Source organism: Perognathus longimembris, chromosome 9, assembly GCF_023159225.1.
Source record: "Perognathus longimembris pacificus isolate PPM17 chromosome 9, ASM2315922v1, whole genome shotgun sequence".
NCBI classification, from domain to species: Eukaryota; Metazoa; Chordata; class Mammalia; order Rodentia; family Heteromyidae; genus Perognathus; species Perognathus longimembris.
Window position 1 is genome coordinate 29,633,793 of NC_063169.1, and position 22,116 is coordinate 29,655,908.

The 22,116-nt window shown below is 40.6% G+C and overlaps 1 protein-coding gene and 1 long non-coding RNA gene across 3 annotated transcripts in view; one reads left to right on the forward strand and one right to left on the reverse strand.

The window, feature by feature from the left end:
• Positions 1–22,116, forward strand: part of Snx14 (sorting nexin 14) — a 90,386-nt gene that overhangs the window by 61,257 nt on the left and 7,013 nt on the right. For both annotated transcript variants that reach the window (XM_048353876.1, XM_048353878.1), the window contains 4 exons: positions 11,153–11,253; positions 12,102–12,213; positions 14,217–14,257; positions 14,397–14,516. In XM_048353876.1, coding sequence (XP_048209833.1) covers positions 11,153–11,253; positions 12,102–12,213; positions 14,217–14,257; positions 14,397–14,516 — 374 coding nt within the window. The remainder of the gene's footprint in view (positions 1–11,152; positions 11,254–12,101; positions 12,214–14,216; positions 14,258–14,396; positions 14,517–22,116) is intronic.
• Positions 14,978–21,324, reverse strand: LOC125357159. The gene is made up of 3 exons (XR_007212073.1): positions 21,042–21,324; positions 19,350–19,353; positions 14,978–15,020 (listed from the first exon to the last, which is right to left on the reverse strand). It is a non-coding gene; the product is annotated as an uncharacterized LOC125357159 (long non-coding RNA).

Below are 22,116 nucleotides of genomic sequence, written 5' to 3' on the forward strand. Positions count from 1 at the left end.
ATTTGTTGAGCCTCTCCCCTAACTGTTGTGCTACTGGGACTCTATTCAGGAAGTTCCTTCCTGTGCCTATAAGTTCTAACGTCTTTTCTACTCTGTCCTTCAGTAGTTTCAAAGATTCAGGTGTGATGTTGAGGTCCTTGATCCATTTTGAGTTGATCTTGGTGCATGGTGATAGGCTAGGGTCCACCTTGAGTTTTCTGCATATGGCTGCCCAGTTTTCCCAGCACCAGTAGTTGAAGAGGCTCTGTTTTTTCCATTGTATGTCTTTACCTCCTTTGTCGAATATCAGCTGACTGTAAGAGTGTGGTTTTATTTCTGGATCTTCAATTCGAATCCATTGGTCTTCAGGTCTGTTTTTATACCAATACCAGGCTGTTTTTGTTATGATGGCTCTGTAGTAGAGCTTGAAGTCTGGTATTGTGATACCTCCTGCTGCTTTTTTTTTTGCCTAGAATTGCTTTGGCTATTCTAGGTCTTTTGCTGTTCCATATGAATTTATGGGTTGATTTTTCTATTTCAGTGAAGAATGTAGCTGGGATTTTGATGGGGATTGCATTGAATTTGTATAACAATTTGGGCAATATGGCCATTTTCACTATATTGATCCTGCCTACCCATGAGCATGGGAGGTCTTTCCATCTACTTGTATATTCTTTGATTTCCCTTATTAGATTTTTATAGTTCTCATTAAATAGGTTCGTCACGTCTTTGGTTAGGTTGATCCCTAGGTACTTTATTCTTTTTTTGGCTACTGTAAAAGGAATTGTTTCCATAATTTCTTTTCCTGCTTGTATATTGCTGTTGTACAGAAAAGCTGCTGATTTTTGTGGGTTGATTTTGTATCCAGCTACTTTGCCAAAATGGCTTATTATGTGTAGGAGTTTGGGGAATGAGTTTTTTGGGTCCTTCAGATATAAGAACATGTCATCTGCAAATAGGGATAGCTTGATTTCTTCCTTGCCGATGTGGATCCCTTTGATGTCCTCCTCTTGTCTTATTGCTATGGCTAGGGATTCCAGCACTATATTGAAAGAAGTGGGGAGAGTGGGCATCCTTGTCTTGTTCATGAGTTTAGGGGGAATGATTTTAGTTTCTCCCCATTTAATACGATGTTAGCAGTTGGTCTGTTGTATATGGCTTTTATTGTTTTGAGGAATGTTCAATCTATTCCTGTTCTCTCCACAGCTTTTTAAAAAAAATTTTTGTTATCAAACTGATGTACAGAGAGGTTACAGTTTCATATGTTAGGCATTGGATAGAGTTCTCGTACTGTTTGTTACCTCGTTCCTCATTCCCCCTCCCTCCTCCCCCTTTCCCTTTCCCCCCATGAGGTGTTCAGTTAACTTAAACCAAACAGTTTTGCAAGTATTGCTTTTGTAGTTGTTTGTCTTTTTTTACCCCGTGTCTCTCAATTTTGGTATTCCATTTCAATTTCCTAGTTCTAATACCAGTATAAACGGTTTCCAGTATACTCAGATAAGATTACAGAGATAGTATAGATACAATCACAGGAAGGTGATACAAGAACATCATCAATAGTAGAAGCTACAGATACACATGGGACGTTGAAAGTGGTTACAACTGTGATATAACAATCATTTCCATAACATGGAGTTCATTTCACTTAGCATCATCTTATGTCATCATAAGGGTATAGCTATTGGGCTCTTGTGATCTTCTGCTGTGACTTGCCTAAACCTGTGCTAATTATTCCCAGTAAGGGAGACCATAGAGTCCATGTTTCTTTGGGTCTGGCTCACTTCACTTAGTATAATTTTTTCCAAGTCCTTCCATTTCCTTACAAATGGGACAATGTCATTCTTTCTGATAGAGGCATAAAAGTCCATTGTGTATATGTACCACATTTTCCTGATCCACTCATCTACTGAGGGGCATCTGGGTTGGTTCCAGATTCTAGCTATGACAAATTGTGCTGCAGTGAACATTGTTGTGCTGGTGGCTTTACTGTGATTTTGTTTGTGTTTTTTTGGATAGATACCCAAAAGTGGGATTGCTGCATCATAGGGGAGTTCTATATTTAGCCTTTTGAGGAATCACCATACTGCTTTCCAGAGTGGCTGAACCAGTTTACATTCCCACCAACAATGAAGTAGGGTTCCCTTTTGGCCACATCCCCTCCAACAATTGTTTTTGTTAGTTTTCTTGATATATTACGTTCTTACTGGGGTAAGATGGAATCTCAATGTTGTTTTCATTTGCATTTCTTTTATGGCCAGTGATGTAGAGCACTTTTTCATATGTCTCTTGGCCATTCTCATTTCCTCATCAGAGAAGTCTCTTTGTAAGTCTTTAGCCCACTTGATGAGGGGCTATTGGTTCTTTGCAGTTTTGTTTTAGAGGAAGGTAATTTTTTTAGTTCTGCATATATTTTAGATATGAGGCCTTTGTCCATTGAATGGCCAGTAAAGATCTTCTCCCACTCGGTGGGCTTTCTGTTTATCGTGTGAGCTATGTCCTTTGCCGTGCAGAAGCTCTGCAGTTTGATGCATTCCCGTTTGTCCAACCTTTCTTTGATTTGTAGCCTTTGGGTCTTTGTTAAGGAAGTTCCGTCCTGCGCCATGGAGCCCAAGTGTTTCTCCTACTCTTTAGTGTTTTCAGGGTTTCTGTTTGGATTTTGAGGTCTTTCCTGATGATTTCCATGTCATCTCTTACGTCTTGCATGGACTTCTTTACTTCATTAATTTGGTTTTGAGTGCTGTCTCTCAAATCTTTTACCTGGGTAGCTATCTTTTCATTTGACTCTTGAATTTCATTTATCTTTCTATTTGTCAAGCCCATGAAATCATCTATTACTTTATGGAAGGATTGCTGTATTGATTCAAACTTTTCATTTATTATGTTTATCAGTAGACTTTGTCCAGCATTTTGAGGTTTCTCTTCTATGTATTTGATTGACTGCTCTGCTTCCTGCTTGTTTTGAGTGGGAGATAAGACTCCATTGATTGCCATCTTTCTTGTGTTTCTTCTGCCCATTTGGATTGGGAATGCCAATCTACAAGCACCTGTGAGCACTGTTTAAGACCCAAAGCAGCCCTTACCGAGCACTGTTGTGTAAATCTTATAAGTTCACAATTGTGTACAGATTCCTTATATATCTGTTTATAAAATTAGATTTGGTGTTCCTAAAGAATACAATTTCAATATAACAACTGATCCTGGGCCTTGTATTCAGTAGTTACTTATTTACTGTTACAACCCTATGAGCAATTCTTGTTCTTATATTAAGTTCTTTTTGGACTGGCTTTCTCTATGAACCCCTTTGATTCACTCGGATTAAGCAGGGATACCCTCTATCCGATAACCAGCAGTCAATGGAACCTGAAGGTCCTCACAGTAAGTCACGAGGGAATGTTAGAGGTAGCAAAGAGAATAGAGTAAAATGTATTGCGGGGGGGGGGGGGAGGTGATGATTTTGGTTTAGTTTCAGTGACATGGAAATGTGGAGAAGAGTTGAATCAGTAGAAAGAACAAGGTTAAAATGATAGACAGTGGAGAGTTAGCAGAAAAGAGTGAAGGTGTTATTCTTAGGAAAGTAATTTTTAAAGAAAGAGAACGCAAAGAGAAATAAAGGAAAAATACTGGAAGACAGATACACAAAACAGAGAAAAATTATTAAAAAATAAAATAAAATAAAAAATAAAAGGAAAAAAAAACAGAAAAATGAACAACCAAAAAAGAAAAACAAATTGATAAAACAAACAGGTAAAAATGGAAAACAAAAAAACCAACGATGTTTCAGAAGTGAAAAAATTAAAAAAAATTTTTTTAAAAAGTTTAAAAAATGTTTGAAAAGAAAAAAAAAATGGAGTCCTCCTTGTTTGGGTGGTCTTTCCCCAGTCTCTGTTTTCCTTGCGATTGTCTCTAGTCTATTTTCCTGATTGGCTGGTTTGACTTGCTTTCAGTTTGCAGGGGGTGGATCTGTTCCAACCCTTCTCCCCTGTTGTTGCAATCCTGGGTCTCTGTGATTCACACAGCTTGCAGGTAGGCCTTGGGTGTCCTCTGTATATGGGGATGTGAACAGTCTCGGGAACCGTGGCTCCTGTTTCTGCTGTGGGGCCGCAGCCTTTAACACCTGGCTTTGAATATGCTGTGTACTCAGCAGGGCGGGGCTCCTCTAGCATGGTTTACCGGGCTGAGAGTTGCTTGCCTGGGGGAGGTTCCTCCCTCTTTGGCGCGGCCGTCGCCTGGCGGAGCTGGCTGTGGAATTCAGCTCCGTTTTGGGCTGGGAATTGGGCTTCTTCTGTGACGGGACCATTTATCTGTCTCAGGAACTGTTTGTTCCCCCGTCTGGTGTTTCCATGCCACCAGTAGCTGCTCGCTGCTCTTGCTTTCAATTTAGAAATTCCGGCGGGCAGGGCCGGGCACCTCTGGCTGAGCCTCCCGCCTGTGCAAGGGGCGTTCTCCTGTGGGGAGATGGCTCTCACTGGTCGGTCCCTCTTGCCCTTTTCATAGATGGCTTCTTTGTCCTTACTTTCTCCAGGCCCACTTTAGTTCCAGTCTGGTCTGACCCTATGCCAGTGTCAAAGATGGCACTTTGCTCTGGCAGTGGGGGAAGGGCTACCTTCCAGAAGCTGCTCTGTGAGTGCGAGTGAGAATATCTTTCCTGTGGTACTCACGCTTTCTCTGCGATTTCAGCCCATCCGTGCTCAGCTGCCATCTGGAGGATTTCTCCCTGGTCTACGCTGTGTGCTTTAGCTGCGCGGAGTGTGGGTCGCTGTGCCGGGCGCTGTGCAGGCGCTGACACTGGTGCGGCGGTGGTCCTCTGCCCGGAGCTCAAATCTCTGTATTCAGACGTGCAAAGTTGATTTTTCCTTCCTGGCCAGAATCCCTGTACTGTTAGAACTTACTCTGGCTGTCTTTCTAGGAGTAAAAGTTTCTGTGGGGTGAGAAAACTGTGATGACAGAGGGAGCTCAGCTAGGGCTCTGCTGCTCATCCACCGTCTTCCTGGAAGTCCTTTCCAGAGCTTTTAATAAGTATGGATGTTGTATTTTGTCATAGGCTTTTTGGGCATCGACTGAGATAACAATGTGATTCTTGATTTTAGTTCTGTTGATGTGGTGGATTACATTGATTGATTTATGGATGTTGAACCATCCTTGTGACTGTGGGATGAAGCCTACTTGGTCATGATGTATAATTTTCTTGATCAGTTTCTGGATCCTGTTAGCTAAAATTTTATCGAGGAGCTTTGCGTCTGTGTTCATTAGTGATACTGGTCTGTAGTTCTCTTTTTTTCTTGGGTCTTTGCCTGGTTTGGGGATGAGTATAATATAATATCAGCTTCATAGAATGAGTTTGGGATTTCTCTCTCTGTTTCTATTTCGCGGAAGAGTTTGAGGAGTATTGTTATTAGCTCCTCACTAAAGGTTTTATAGAATTCGTTGGTGAATCCATCTGGGCCTGGGCTTTTCTTTGTTGGGAGGTTCTTGATTACCCCCTGTATCTCACTGTAAGTTATTGGTTTATTTAGTTGATTTATTTCTTCTTGGTTCAGTTTGGGCAGTTTATACTTCTCTAAGAATTGATCCATTTCTGTAAAATTATTGTTTTATAGTGAGTAGATGTTTTGGAACTAGTTCCTTATGATTGTTTGAATTTCGTGTGTACGTGTTGTAATTTTTCCGGTGGAGTCCTTGATTTTACGTATATAAGTCTCTTCTCTTCTTTTTTTTTTTTTTTTTTGTAAGTCTTGCGAGGGGTCTGTCAATTTTATTTATTTTCTCAAAGAACCAGCTTTTAGTCTTATTTATTTGTTGAATGGTCTTTCTATTTTTTTAATCAGATTTATCTCATCTTTAATGTTTGTGATCTCTCTCTCCTCCTAGTCATTTTAAATTTGATCATTTCTTGTTTCTCCAGGTTTTTTAGTTTCATTGTGAGGTTATTCACCTGCTCTGTTTCATTTTTTTAATGTGAGTGCTGAGGGCGATTATCTTGCCCCTCAGTACTGCCTTTGCTGTATCACATAGGTTTCTTTGTGATGTATTTTCATTGTCATTGTGGCTTATGAATTCGTTAATTTCATCCTTACTTTGGTCTGTGGCCCAAGTATTAGATAACAGTGAGGGGTTTAGCCTCCAAGAATGTGTATAGCATCTGTGGTAACCGTTGTTATTGAGGGTTACCTTTATTCCACTGTGGTCAGATATAATGCATGGGATGACGTCAATACTTTTGTATTAGCTGAAGTTCTTTGTGTGGGCTATGACATGGTCTATTTTGGAGTATGATCCATGGGCTTCTGAGAAGAAGGTGTATTGGGTCTCTGTAGGGTGGAAGATTCTGTATAGATCTGTCAGATCCATTTGGGATATGGTGTTACTTAGGTCCTCAACTTCCTTGCTAATCCTCTGGGTGTTGGATCTGTCTCTTGGAGAGAGTGGGGTATTAAAGTCACCTACTGTTATTGTGTTTGGGTCTATCTTGTTCTGTAGTTTTGTGAGCATTTGCTTGACATATGTAGGGCCTCTTTTGTTTGGTGAGTATACATTTATCAATGTGATGTCTTGATTCTGGATTTTTCCTTGTGTTAAAATGTAGTGACCTTCTTTGTGTTTTTGAGTTGATTTTAATGAGAATTCCATCTTGTCTGTGATCAGGATGGCTATTCATGCCATTTTGGTAGGTGCGTTTGCTTGGAAGATCTTGCTTCATCCTTTCATTCGTAGCCTGTTTTTTATCCCTTGCTGTAAGATGGGTCTCTTGTAGACAACAGATGACAACTTTTTGTTTGCGGATCCACTCTGCCAGTCTGCTCCTCTTTATCGGAGAGTTTATACCATTTATATTCAAAGAGATCAAGGATAGGAGTGTTTTTTCCCCTTCCATTTTCCTGTTAGGCTGTTTTTCCTCTCTTTTTTTTTCTTGTCTTTTGGGAGCTGCTCTTTCTGTTGGGCTCTGGCTATTGTAGTTTCTTTCTGTCTGTCTGTGTGTCCTGTACAGTTTCTGTTGGGCGGGGTTCCACTCTTAGAATTCGCTGTAGGACTGGTTTTTTATTCCTTTAGGTCCTCTTTGCTATGGAAAGATCTGTTTTTTTTTTTTTTTTTTCCCCTCAAATATGAATTCTAGTTTCACTGTATATCTGATTCTGGGTTGGCAATTGTTGGCCTATAGGACTTGGATGGTGTTGTTCCACTCTCTTCGTGTGTGGTAGGTTTGTGTGGAGAGGTCTGCTGTTATTTGGATCCTTTTCCCATTGTAATAAATTTCTTTCTTCGCTTTGGCTGCATTCAAAATTTGCTCTTTATTCTTGAGACCTGAAGTCTTGAATATTATGTGCCTTGGCATGGCTTTTCTAGGATCTTGTCTGCCAGGTGTCCTATAGGCTTCGGTTACCTGGATGGGGTCCCTAGTGAGATTGGGGACGTTTTCTGCGATCACTTTATTGCGAATATTTTGAAGTCCTCTGCTCTGGTATGCAGCTCCTTCTTCTATTCCAATTATGTGCAGATTATATCTCTTGTCTTTGTCCACTAGCTCCTGGATTAGTCTGCACTGTAGCTTTACCGTTTCTTGGAGTGTGGTAATTTTCTGGTCCTTATCGGCTCCATCATCATCCAAGAGAGAGATTCTGGATTCAATATGATTAATTCTTTGTGCTGTGTTTTCAAGTGTGGAGTTTATGGATGTCAGGGAGCTATTTATGGTTGCCAGATCAGCTCTGATTGTGAAAATTTCTTCCTTTAAAGATTTGTATTTTAAATCTATTTTTTCATGCATTTCGCTTCTCAGGATGTTAAGGTCTTCTTTAACGGATGTTTGCACTATATCCATTTTTGCTTCCATTTCTTTCTTGGCTTCCTGAAGGTCCTTTGAGACTTCCATTCTAAACTCCTGGAATTGTTTTCTGATTTTGTTCCTGAGGCTTTCCATCATTTCTGCTATCATAAACCTCAGTTGTTTTTTTATTCTCCATCTCCTCTTTGGTCGTACTGCTTTTTGGAGCTGGCGAGTTGGCTTGCCCTTTGATGGAATTTGTAATATTTCTTTGTGATTTGTGCATCAGGAGATCTGTAAGTGGCTTCCTTGGGTTGGGTTTGTGGTGGTTCCCGCTGGTCCATCAGTAGGAGAGTTGTTTGTGTCCTGGCTCTGGGTTTGAGTTTGGCCGTTGAACCTTACTCCCCAATGGGTGAGCGTGACCATCTTGGTTGTTGCCGGGGTGGTCACCCTCCCTGCACTTGGGGATGGGTAAGTTCTGTGTCTTTCTCTGGGGGATAGTGTCCTGCCGCTGTGTTGTGCTGACCCTAGCGTGCCTCTGGTTGGGGTTTGCGGGTCGCTGATTCAGCGTGGCATGGAGGCTTTTCTCTTCTTTGGTTCTTTTTTCCACTTGGTACCTTGGTCAGAGGAGCTCACCTCTCAGATTGAGATATGCTGCTGAAAGGTGGCTCGCCCTCCCTGTGTGGATTGCTCCTGTTGGAGCAGGTGTTGCTGTTGAGGGGCAGCCCGTCCACCTATGTGGAATGCGCCTATCAGAGCGGATGCTGTCGCTGGGGGGCACTGCCCACTCGCGCGGAGTGCACCTATCAGAGCGGGTGCTGCTGCTGGGGGTCCTGCCCACCTGTGCGGAGTGCATCTATCAGAGCGGGTGTTGTGCACTCTAGTGCTTCCTTTGGGGATGTGCTTCCCAAATTGTTGGAGGGAGCTTGTACCCTCTCACGAATTTGCTGTGGGGGGCGGTATGCGTTGGCCCCAGCAGGATCAAGTGTCTGGAAGGGGGTTGGTGCCCACAGACTCTCTGTGCCTCCTCTGTGAGGGGGGCGTGTGTTCAGGCCCAGGTCACCCTGCTGTGCTGGTGTTGCTCACCAGCGAGCCTGTGACTGTTGTTCAAAAAGTTCGCAAGGGGGGGTGGGGATATGGCCTAGTGGCAATAGTGCTTGCCTCATATACAAGAGGCCCTGGGTTCAATTCCCCAGCACCACATATACAGAAAACAGCCAGAAGTGGCGCTGTGGCTCAAGTGGCAGAGTGCTAGCCTTGAGCAAAAAGAAGCCAGGGACAGTGCTCAGGCCCTGAGTCCAAGCCCCAGGACTGGCCAAAAAAACCCAAAAAAACAAAAAAACAAAAAGTTCGCAAGAACCAGGCGCCTCAGGCGGGGCTTCCAATGCCTACCAGTCCCCGGGCCCCTGCTGGGGAGGGGGCGCCGGCCAGTGAGGCCAGGTTCAGGCTCCTCTGCTGGGACTTTGGGGGGGATGCCTTGGTGCTGTTCCGCCTCTGTTAGTTCCCATGTCCTCCCAGAAGCTGTAGGGTCCTAGCGCCGCCAGCTATGGGGTTGCTTTATTCCCTTGGGGTAGGGAGGGGGAGGGAGGGAGCTCTAGCTTCTTTGTAGGTTTTGGGTCTCTGCTAGAGCTGGTTTCCCATTTGGGGGGGGGGTAATGGGGAACTTACTGGTCCTGGATTGTGTGTGTGTCCCACGCTGCTGTGGGCTTTTCGGGGCTGTGGTGCTGCGGTGTGGTGATGGGTCATTTGGTGGTGGTGGTCCCAGCTCTCCCCTTCTGCACCGCCCGGCTCCCTTGCTGCTTAGGTCTGATCCCGGCTGTTTGGTCCCGCACCTCTGGTCCCTCGCCGCCGCCGGCTGTCTCAGTCCGTCTGGGGTCTGTGGAGCTCCTGCTGTCTGAACTCTGCACTCCTGGTGTGACTCTTCAGCTATTGGTTTGCCGGTGCCGGGTCCCCTTTCCCAGCCTGGCCCTGTTAGGGCCAGGGTTGTTGGGGGTGGGGGGCGGTGTGCCCCAGAGATTTTCTGGCTCCATGCAGGTTATAGGCTCTTCTTTTTTTGTTCTTTTTCGTTTCCTGTGTTTCTCTGTTGCTTCTGGTTGTTGGGTTTGCTGGGTTCTTGATGGGGTGTTGGGTGCTGGAGTTCCCAGCTCACTATTCAGTTGGAGTGAGTTGGGGTGCCTCCCTATCGTGACAGTGCCATCTTCCCTTTCAATTTTATTTCTTGTTTATCTTGACATGGCAGAGAATTTAAACCAGGCATTTCAGAGTTATTTTGTTCTGCCCCCATCTTCCTTGGTAAACATGTTTACTACATATTATGGCACATGTTCCGACTTATCTCTTATGATGAGGAAACAAAGCTTGTAGTTCAGTGTTTCTTTTGTGGTACATTTTCTTTGGAAAAAGATTTTTTTCTTTTTAGTTTTTCCTACCTTAGTATTTATTTTAATATTAGAGGAATAATTATGAGTATTTCTAGACTTTTTCTGCATGAATTGTTGTGTTGTTTTCTGAACCTTTTGTTTTAGAAAAGCCCTGTAGAGTGTCTCTTGATCCAAATTCAAGTTGATTCTTAGCAAAGTGCTAGGAACCTTCTGTACCTACTGTATGAGCACAGTACATGGTTAGATGATTACTACAGGAAGATAAAGACTACCTAGTCCCACTCTGTAGATTTTGGTCTGGAGTTTGTGTTTGCACATGTCTCCAGATAGTTTTCGTTTTCTGTCTTCATGGGTGGAGCAATACCATTCTTGTCTCTCCCTTTCCCCCTTTTTGAGGACTTTCCTTTCCTTTTTTTTTCTTTTCTTTTTGCCAGTCCTGGGGCTTGAACTCAGGGCTGGTCACTGTTCCTGAGCTTATTTTTGCTCAAGGCTAGCAATCTACCACTTGAATCACAGCGCCACTTCCAGCCTTTTCTGTTTTATGTGGTACTGAGGAATTGAACCAAGTGCTTTGTACATTCTAGGAAAGCACTCTACCACTTAGCTATATTCCCAGTCCAGGACTTTTCTTTTTTATAGTTGAGAACGATAAGTTATTTCCAAATTTTTTTAACTTGTAGATCAACAAAGGCCAATTGTGTTTCCAACATTATTGTCTCTTTTTGTTACTAATATTTCCAGTCAGCCCCCTTAGAGAAAGTACTCTCATGGATTTAAATTTTTGTTTTTAAGCTTATATAGCATTGACAAAATACAGTTTTCCCCATGAAAGAATAAGTATTTCTTTATAAGGCTTTGTTTAATAGAATCTCACTTATTTCCTAAAATTTTTGTTCTGGATTTTTATTTCAAAGAAAATATCATGCCTCTACAATGCAATAGTATGAATCTGAATTTGCTCTATCAAAGTCTAAATTATGTTTTAAAAATAGTTTCAGAGTATAGTAAGAACTTCAATATGTATAAATTATAGGCACATTTCCTGATGCTCAGCTTCCTTCCAAGAGGATCATTGGACCTAAAAATTATGAATTCTTAAAGTCAAAGAGAGAAGAGTTCCAGGAATATCTACAGGTATGGCACCAAGTATATTAATTAATTAGTTTCCTTTTTATTAGCATACAAATTATATGGGGGACATTTCCATATATGTGTGCAATGTATTCCATTCAATATCATTCCCTCTAATCATTTTCCCTTCCCCTTTCATCCTCCTTTTTAGTCCAGCTCTCTCCTGCTGATATGTTATTTAATTTAAAACATCACTAACTGTATTCTATGATTTGTCATTTTGTACATATATGCTTTGCTCTATAAGTACCTGTTCTTGTAAAGTTTAATTCTTGTTTTATTTCCAATTTTGTTTTTTACACATAGATTTTAGAATGCTTTCTTTGTTTGCTGGTTCTGAGGCTTGAACTCGGGGTGGGTGCTGTCTGCCACTTGCACCATAGCTCCACTTCAGGCTTTTTGGTGGTTAGTTGGAGATAAGAGTTTCACAGACTTTCCTCCATGGCTGGCTTTGAACCATGACAATCAGATCTCAGCCTCCTGAGTAGCTAGAATTACAGTATGAGCCACTGATGCATGGTTAAAATGCATTTTTTTCAGGAGAATACTGTTTGTTTTTGAAATTGGTTACCAATGCAATACAAGATACTTTCCTTGAGATGTCTTCTATTGGTTTTGGTCTAACCAAAATTTAGTGTGGGAGGGAACAAGGGAACTTCTTGTGTAAAGATTAAATATATTTTAGTAACACTAGGAATTTTTGTTAGTTTTGTTCTGTTTCCTGTTCATTTTTATGTTTAGCACTTTCTGAACTTTGGACTCTCCCTTTCCATTTTATTTGTTTGCCTGCCTGCCTGCCTGCCCACCACAGTTTTGATTACCCTTCTAAATTTGCATTTTTTTTTTTAAAGAAACTTCTACAGCATCCAGAACTGAGTAATAGTCAGCTTCTAGCAGACTTTCTCTCTCCTAATGGTGGGGAAACACAGTTTCTTGATAAGATACTACCAGATGTAAATCTTGGTAAGTAAAGTGAAAAAACATATAGAATAATCTGAAAGTAGTCATCATATTCAGATTAATTTACAAAAGTAATTTATTTATGGCTATTTGATGATTGCAAGTGCTTTATTTTTACTTTAAGCTATCTTATTTTGTGCTTCTAATAACTGAGTCACTTCTAACAAAATATTCTACTGCAGAAAATAAGTCATTCAAACAAAGGTACATGTGAAAGAAAACAAAGCAGCACCAGTGCTTCACACCTGTAATCCTAGCTACTCTGCAGGCTGAGATCTGAAGATCACAATTCAAAACCAACCTGTGTATGATAGTCCATAAGAGTCATATCGCCAACAACCTCCAAAAAGCCAGAAGTGGAGCTGTGGCTCAAGTGATAAAGCTCTACATGTGAGCTCAGGGACAGTGCCCAGACCCCGAATTCAAGCCATAGGACAGACATGCGTGTGTGTGTGCGCACACATACAAAAGAAAACATAAAATGAATGATAGAATTGAGGTATCAAACAAAATATAGTGTGATTTTTAAATATAAATTTAATAGTGAACCAAACTACTAATACAAACTGGAGAAGTTGGAATAAAAGTGTTAAAATTTATATAAAAGTAGTATTTCTCAATGTGTTTCGATAATATACTCTTGAGTGTTTATGTGGAACTAAATCAATAAATTAAATAATTTAAGTGGGTGTTTTCTTTTCATTTAATCCCCCAACACTGGATCAACATTTAGTGATCCAAGCATTTGCTATCTATAGGCTTATTAGGGAAACTTGTGATAGCATTTTATGCTTGGTTATATATAGCATTTAGGAAATGGAATTGTGTAGATCTGGTTACTGATTAGGTTTAACTGAAAGTGGAAAAAAAAAAAGATCAAAGATAATCTAAGCACAGTAATGATTGCTTCTACTTGGTGGGATAGAGAAAATTTGAACTAAGCTTCTGTTATACAGTTAAATAAGTTTTATAGGGCAAGAGAAGCCAGGACATGAGCTTTCTTGAGATTTTAATTTTATTTGATATCATATTAAGCAAATAATTCAGCTTAGTAATAACATGCAAAAGAGAGAAACATAGGATAGAATCTATAACTTAAGAAAGTTGTAAACATTTTGAGGAGATGGATATATTATTAGGAACGAGAACCAGAAATTGTCAGATGAGAGGACTAGGTAGTTTATATGTCTAAATCAATCCTATTATTATTATTAATATAGCCTATTGTTGTCACATCTACTCTTATAAATTAAGCTGAAAGAAACTTAAGTTAGATTTGTCAATTTTGATTTATTGTTGTATCATTTCTAAGTGCTTCAGAAAATCTTAAAATGCTTAAGGCTTTATGATATAGGAACCCAAGATCAAGAAGTAATTTGGGCAAACAGGATGAGACTAAAATATTGATGTTTTAAAAACAGGGTTTCATGTTATAGTCCAGGTTGAGCTGTCCATCTTTCTGCTTCTGCCTCCCAAGTGCTGAGGTTACAGAAGTGCCATCCTGCATGGCTAAAATAGGAATCTTAATCTGAAATTCATGAATATAAATCATTCACATAGTGTAAATGTTTCTTAGGATTTAAGAATTTTTTGCCTTAACATTTTAGTAATAAAAAGACCTTAATGTTTTTGATCATCATATATTCATAAATTAAAATATTTTTAAACATTTTTATGGAAATTTTGACGCATACACAAAAATAGAGGAATTGTACAGTGAACTCTTCCACAGTTGTAACACTGGTTTTTGTTACCTCCTTCCTATCACCTGTAACCTCACTAGATTAAGTAAATGCCGAATGTCCCTATAAATAGTTCAGAATAGTACCACATTGATAGTAATTTCTATTGAGCATGAAATGGTCACTTACAAAAACTTTTAGATGATTTTACTTTTTACTTGGCTGTTTATTGTTTGGAAATACCTAATAAAATAACTTATATAAGCATGAAATAATGAAATAACTTATACCTTCTTAAAATTAATACTTTACTTTCAATTGCAGGGAAAATTATCAAGTCTGTTCCTGGAAAACTAATGAAAGAGGTGAATAACTAATTTGTGTGTATTTATAGCATGATAGTAGTAGCATATATAAATATTGATAAATATAAATGATAAATTTATATAATACTGGGAGTCATAATATTTATTTTTTCTTTTTTGCAATCATCTGTCACTACAGAAAGGTCAACATTTGGAACCTTTCATCATGAATTTCATTAATTCTTGTGAATCTCCAAAGCCTAAACCAAGTAGACCAGAACTGACCATTCTCAGCCCTACTTCAGAAAACAACAAGAAGGTACTGCATGCAGTGCTAAAGAGTTATTAAATCATGTTGCCCCTCCAGAACTGATGTGGGTAGAAGTTTTATGAGAGCATGAATAAGCAAGAAGGACAGACATTGGGCTATCTCTTTACCAGTCTTCCTTCTAAGTTCTCTTATCGATTTTGTGTAGATTTTTCCTTTAATCTTCGTATATCTGTCATCTGCCATGTCCTTCTAGAACACTAATTCACACTGTTTCCCCTGTCTCCCATATCTTTCGACCTCCCCCCACCCCTAATATTTCCTGTCTCTCTCTTATTTTTGTTCAGTCATGGAGCTTGAACTCTGGACCTGGGCACTGTCCCTGAGCTCTTCGACTCAAGGCTAGTGCTCTACCATGTGGAGCCACAGTGCCACTTCTACTTTCCTAGTGGTTAATTGGAGATAAGAGTCTCATGGGGACTTTCCTGCCAGGGATGGCTATGAAACACAATCCTCAGATCTCAGCCTCCTGAGTAACAGCATCACAGGCATGAGCTACTGCGCTGGCTTTTCCTTTCTCTTTTGTTCTCATTACTCTCTGGTATATCATTATGTTTTCTGATATCTCTTTAGTGGTAACTGACTAGCTGTTTAACCCTATTGAGACTTGTGCAGGAATTTTGTTGCTGTGCTTATTTTTAGAATTATTTTTTTCTATTTTTTTTTTAAATAGTGGTTTACTACTGTCTGAAGACACTTTCAGGCAAAGCAGAAATTAGATTTGATCTATTGTATTATGAAACCCTGCTTGGGAAAAAAGGGTCATCTTTTTTAAATTTATTTTTTATTAATTAAATGTTATTCACAAGGTGTTGTGCAAAGAAGGTACAGTTACATAAAAAGGCAGTGAGTACATTTGTTGTGATATCTTACACCCTGTTTCTATCCCTTCCCTAGATCAGGTAGGCATATATACAATTTCCAGTGTACCAAAATCATACAGTAACCATGTAGGGTACGCCAAAGGAAATTCACCTAGAACTTTAAATGTAACGTCAACAATAGAATCCTCCTGTGTCCTGTTCTCTTGGAGCTGTTTTTGCTTATCCTCGTCGTATATGATCATGTGTACATAGCTGTTGAGCTATTGAGATCCACTGATAGGTCTATTCTGGACATTTTTATGTTTAGTAGTTGTTTGGTTTTAGATACATAATGTAAAGTAGCTGACCCAAACATGTGGAAATATCATTTGAAAATAAGTTTGTTGTTTTGCAGACCTGGTCTCTACTGTCCACCCGCCCCTCCCTAACAGTCATATATCAAGAAGACCATGCCCTTTTGTTCTCTGTTTCTCCCTTTGTTTCTGTTTCACCAAAGAGTTTGAGGAGTATTGGTATTAGCTCCTCACTGAAGGTTTTATAGAATTCATTGGTGAATCCATCCGGGCCTGGGCTTTTCTTTGTTGGAAGGCTCTTGGTTACATCCTGTATCTCGCTGTAGGTTATTGGTTTATTTAGTCAATTTATTTCTTCTTGATTCAGTTTGGGCAGTTTGTATTTCTCTAAGAGTTGATCCATTTGTGTAAAATTTTTGTTCTTTAGTGAGTAAAAGTTCTGGAAATAGTGCCTTATAATTGTTTGAATATCCTGTGTTTTTGTTGTAATTTTTCCAGTGGAGTCTCTGATCTTACGGATATGAGTCTCTTCTCTTCTTTTTTTCATAAGTCTTGCAAGGGGCCTGTCAATTTTATTTATTTTCTCCAAGAACCAGCTTTTAGTTTTATTTATTTGTTGAATGGTCTTTCTATTCTCAATCAGGTTTATACCTCCTTTAATCTTTGTGATCTCTCTCCTTGTTGTTTTAGATTCAATTTTTTCTTGTTTCTTCAGTCGTTTGAACTGCTTCATGAGGTTATTTACCTGTTCTGATTCCATTTTTTTTTTTTTTTGGCCAGTCCTGGGCCTTGGACTCAGGGCCTGAGCACTGTCCCTGGCTTCTTCCCGCTCAAGGCTAGCACTCTGCCACTTGAGCCACAGCGCCGCTTCTGGCCGTTTTCTGTATATGTGGTGCTGGGGAATCGAACCTAGGGCCTCGTGTATCCGAGGCAGGCACTCTTGCCACTAGGCTATATCCCCAGCCCCATGATTCCATTTTTTTAATGTGTGCGCTGAGGGCAATGATCTTGTCCCTCAGCACTGCCTTTGCTGTATCCCGTAGGTTTCTTTGTTTGTTTGTTGTTTGTTTTGGCCAGTCCTGGGCCTTGAATTCAGGGGCTGAGCACTGTCCCTGGCTTCTTTTTGCTGAAGGCTAGCCCTCTGCCACTTGAGCTACAGCGCCACTTCTGGCCGTTTTCTGTATATGTGATGCTAAGGAATCGAACCCAGGGCTTCATGTACACGAGGTAAACACTCTTGCCACTAGGCCATATTCTCAGCCCCCATAGGTTTCTTTGTGATGTCTTTTCATTGTCATTGTATCTTATGAACTCATTAATTTCGTCATTAATTTGCTCTGTGACCCAAATGTTAGATAACAGTGAGGAATTTAGCCTCCAAGTATTTGTGTAGTTTCTGTGGTATCCTTTGGTATTGAGGGCTACCTCGATTCCACTGTGATCAGATAGAATACATGGGATAATGTCAATACTTCTGTATTTGCTGAGGTTCTTTGTGAGGACTATGATATGATCTGTTTGGAGTATGTTCCATGGTCTGCTGAGAAGAATGTGTGTGGAGTCTCTGTAAGGTGAAAAACTCTGTACAGATCTGTCAGATCCATGTGGGATATAGTGTTACTTAGGTCTTCAGCTCCCTTGCTAATCCTCTGTGTGTTGGATCTGTCTCTTGGAGAGGGTGGAGTATTAAAATCTCCCTCTATGATTGTATTTTGGTTCTATGTTGTTATGTAGTTCTGAAAGAATTTGTTTGGCATATTTAGGGCCTCTTTTGTTTGGTGAGTATAAATTTATCATGGTGATGTCTTCTTTCTGTATTTTTCCTTGTATTAATATGTAGTGTCCTTCTTTATCTTTTTGAACTGATTTTAATGAGAAATCTAGCTTGTCTGAAATCAGAATAGTTACCCCTGCCGTTTTGGTAGGTGCATATGCTTGGAAGATCTTGCTCCATCCTTTCATTCGGAGCCTGTTTTTGTCCTTTGCTGTAAGTTGGGTCTCTTGAAGACAACAGGTAGCTATTTTTTGTCTGTGAATCCACTCTGCCAAGCCGTTCCTTTTTATTGGATAGTTTAAACCTTTTATATTTAAGGAGATCATGGATAGGTTTTTTTCCTTTCCATTTTCCTGTTAGGCTATGTTTTGCTTCTTTCCTTTCCTTTCTTTCTCATCTTTCTTGAGCTGTTCTTCCTATTGGGCTCTTGCTATTGTACTTTCTTTCTGTTTCTGTTTAGAGGTCCGGTACATTTTCTGTTGGGTGCGTTTCTCCTCTTAGGATTCTCTGTAAAACTAGTTTTTTGTTCACATATTCCTTTAGTTTCTCTTTGCTAAGGAAAGAATTGGTTTTTCCCTCGAAAGTAAATTCTAATTTTGCTTGGTAGCTAAGTGTGGGTTCACAGTTGGCCTGCAGGACTTGGATGGTGTTCTTCCAGGCTCTTCATGCATTGTAAGTTTGTGTGGAGAGGTCTGCCATAATTTGGATCTTTTTCCCGTTGTAGTATAATTCTTTCTTTGTTTTGACTGCATTCAGAATATGTTCCTTGTTGAAATCTGAGGCTTTGACTATGATGTGTCTGGGGTGATTCTTCTAGGGTCTGGTCTGCTAGGTGGTCTGTATGCTTCTGTTATTTGGGTGAGATGTTCCCTTTTGAGACTGGGGAAATTCTCTGTAATAATTCTATTGTATATGTGTTGTATACCTCAGCTCTGATACTCCTTTCCTTCATCTATTCCGATTATATGCATATTATATCTCTTCTCCCTCTACACTATCTCCTGGATTAGTCTGCCCTGGAGTTTGACAGTTTCTTGGAGTGCAATAAACTTCTGGTCCTTATCAGCTGAATCATCATTTAAAAGAGAGACTCGAGATTCAAGATGATGAATTCTTTGTGATGTGGCTTAGAGTGTGGTTTGTATTGAGGCAACTGAGCTGTTTATAGTTTCCAGATCAGCTCTCATTTTGGAAATTTCTTCTTTTAATGAGTTTTATTTTGATTCCATTTTTTCATGTATTTCGTTTCTCAGGATGTTAAGGTCTTTTGTACGGGAGGAGTAGACTGTATCTATTTCTGCTTCCATTTCTTTCTTGACTTCCTGAAGATCCTTTGAGACTTCCATTCTAAATTCCTGGAATTGTTTGAATTCATTCCTGAGGCTTTTGATCATTTCTGCTATCTTAGCCTCCAGTGTTTTTTTATTGTCCATCTCCTCTTCGGTTGTACTGCTTTTAGGAGCTGGCGCGTTGGCTTGACCTTTTATAAAATTTGTAATATTTCTTTGTGATTTACGCATCTGGGATGAAGCAATTATGGATTCTTGATTCCCTCCTGTACTTCCTTTTGGGGGCCTGTAGATGGTGGCTTTGGCTTGGCTTTGTGCTGGTTCCTGCTGGTCTGCCAGCGAGGATTTGTTTGTATCCTGAGATCTGCTTTTGAACCTTACTGCCCTATGTTGAGTGTGACCGTTGTTGCCTACATGGTTACCCTTGCTGCAGTTAGTGGTGGGTAGTTGTATGGCTTTCTCTGCGGGTCTGTGGTCTGCTGCCGTACTGTGCTGACGGTTGTGAGCCTCTGTTGGGAGTTCATGGGTCACTGATTCAGCATGATGTGTAGACTTTTGTCTTTTTTGATTCTTTCCCTGCAAGTTGCTGTGAATCAAGAGAGCTCGCCTCTTAGAGTGAGTGTTGTCGCTGAGGAGCGGCTCACCCACCTGTACAGAGTGCTCCTGTCAGATCAGGTGTTGCTGTTGAGGTGTGGCCTGCCCACCTGTGTAGAGTGAGCCTATCCGAATGGGGGTTGCTGCTGATGGGTGGCTCGCTTATCTGTGCCTGTCAGAGTGAGTGTTGTATTTGAGCAGCAGCTTGCCCACCTATGTGGTCCTACAGGGGAGTGGGTGCGTGACCCTCCTGCTTGAGGGCTAGAACACTGACTCACGTGGTCCTCTGAGGAGCACATGTGTGTGAGCTGTCATGCTTCTTTTGGGGAGCACACTATCCAGGATTGTTGGAGGGTGCTTGTGCCTTCTCGCAATTCTGCTGTGGGGTAGTATGTATGCCCCCCAGTAGGTTCAAGTGACTGGGCATGGGTTGGTGCCCAGGCCTCTCTGCACCTCCACTGTGCAGGGGGCGTGTCCTTGGGCCCAGGTGTCCCTGCTGTTCTGGTATTACATACCAGCAAGCGTTGAACTGTTGTTCAAAAAGTCTGCGCAAACTCGAGCACCTCAAATGGACATCAAATGGTCACCAGTCCCCAGGTCCCTGCTGGGATAGCTGGTGCACGCAGATTCAGTCTCCCCAGCTTTGGGCAGCGCTGGCCTAATGTGCCTCCCTGGCCACTTTGTTGAGAGTTGCTCCACCTGCTGCTAGCTCCTGTGTTCTCCCAGGAGTTGTAGGGTCCTAGACCCGCTATATATGGGGCTCTTTTGTTCCCTCAGGGTGGGGATGTGGAAGGAGTGAGCTCTAGTTTCTTTGTCCCCTTGTGATGAGCTCTACATCAGGTTTTGGGTCTCTGCCAGAGCTGATCTTCCCATTTGGGAGTTGGGGGGTAATGGGGAACTTACTGGTCCTGGAATGTGTGTGTGTCCCGTGATGCTGTGGGATTTACCAGGGTGGGGTGTGGTGGTGGTTTGGAGGTGGCGGCAGCCCCAGCTCTCTGCATCTGCGGTGCCCTGCTCCCTTGCTGTTGTCTGGGTCCGGTCTGCACATGTTCTGGGTCCCATGGAGCTCCTGCTGTCTGGTCTCTGCACTCATGGAGGGACTTTTCTGCTGTTGCTTCTGTGCTCTCTGTAGATCTGCTGTCCTGGTCACTGGCTCCGGGCCCGCTTTTCCAGCCTGGTCTTGTTTGGTCCGGGGTGGGGGTATACCCCAGAGATTTTCCAGCTTTGAGTATATTACAGGCTTTTCTTTCTTTGTTCTTTTTTGTTTCCTGTGTTTCTCTGTTTGTTCTGGTTGTTGGGTTTGCCGGTCTCTTGATGTGGCTTTGGGTGTTGGAGCACTATTTGGTTGGAGCAAGTTGGGGTGCCTCCCTATTGTTCGGCACCATCTCTCTCCAAAAGTTCATCTTTAATAGGTACGAAATGAACACAGTGAATACACTGGAGAATACAAATAACAGGTTTTTGGACAAGGTCAAGTTTGTGGATTGTTCTTTGTATTAATATGCCATTTTGTTTTCTTTAGTAATTCTTTTACATTTTTCATTTAACACAAATATTTCATCATTAAATCTCATGAGTAAAAAATGATCAAGAGAAGAAACTGAGAAATGGGCATAGTTTTTTATTCCTCTCTGCTCAAGCATCATCCTAAGTAATTCTTAGAGTAAGTCTTCAGATCTCCTCATTATTATCTCTATCTGATGACAAATAGATTCAAGTGCATTCACATGCCGTAGTTATACTTGTCATTTCTCTTATGATGGCTATGAATATACCTAGATGTTTGCACTCAAAACTTCTTGAAGAGCTGTTGATATAGCTCAGTGGTAGAGTGTTTGCCTAGGATGTTTGAGAGCCTGGGTTTGACTTCAGCACTGGGGGAAAAAAAAACCTACTTGAAAAGATATGAGAACCTTAGTTATTATTGGGTAGTCTTTAGTATATACACATACTTTTGTGAGTGATGAAATGTTAGAGATCTAATGTATGTGCTGTCTGGCCCATGGAAAGTATTTAATAAATGATTTAATTCACTCTTTCATATTTTTGTCTATCATTTATGCTATGCATAATTTTTCACATATATCTCTGTATATGAAATATATATATATACACTAGATTACATATAAACATCTGTATATATCTGTATAGATACACAAAAACAAACATATACATATTGACTAACCCTTTCTGGGCTTTGAATGTTATTGTCCAAGTAAACTTGGCATAAAGCTGAATTTTCATCCTATCCCTTAAAAAGTAATGATTTGTAATCTATTATTACTACTACAATATTTTATCAGTATTACAGATATGTGCTGTTACAAGGTAATTTGCTTCTTTGGGTTAATAAAAACAAAGGAAGGAAGCTGGGCATGTACTATAACTCCAGTAATCAGGATACTGAGGCAGAGGGATCAAGAGTTTGAGGCCATCTTAGACCACATAATGAAACCTATCTCAACTTCTTTGAAAAATCAACAAAAAAGAAGATTGGGGTTATAGCTCAGTTGTAGAATACTTGCCTAGCATGTATGAAGCCCTGGGCTCAGTCCCTAGCACCACAAAAAAAAAAAAAAAAGAGAGGAATTCTTCATGGCTAATGCATTAGCTGTTGTATCTAAAGTTAAATGAAAACTTTTATGTGATTATTTGAGATGAATATACATTTATTATGTATCTTTAGACGTAAATGGATCTTCAGAGAAGATCTTACCATGTTCTGTTTAATACTCTTGATTGGAAAGTGTTTACATTTTTTTGTTCTATATTACTGTAGCCTTAGTAATGATCATCATTAAGTGTGTTAAACAATAT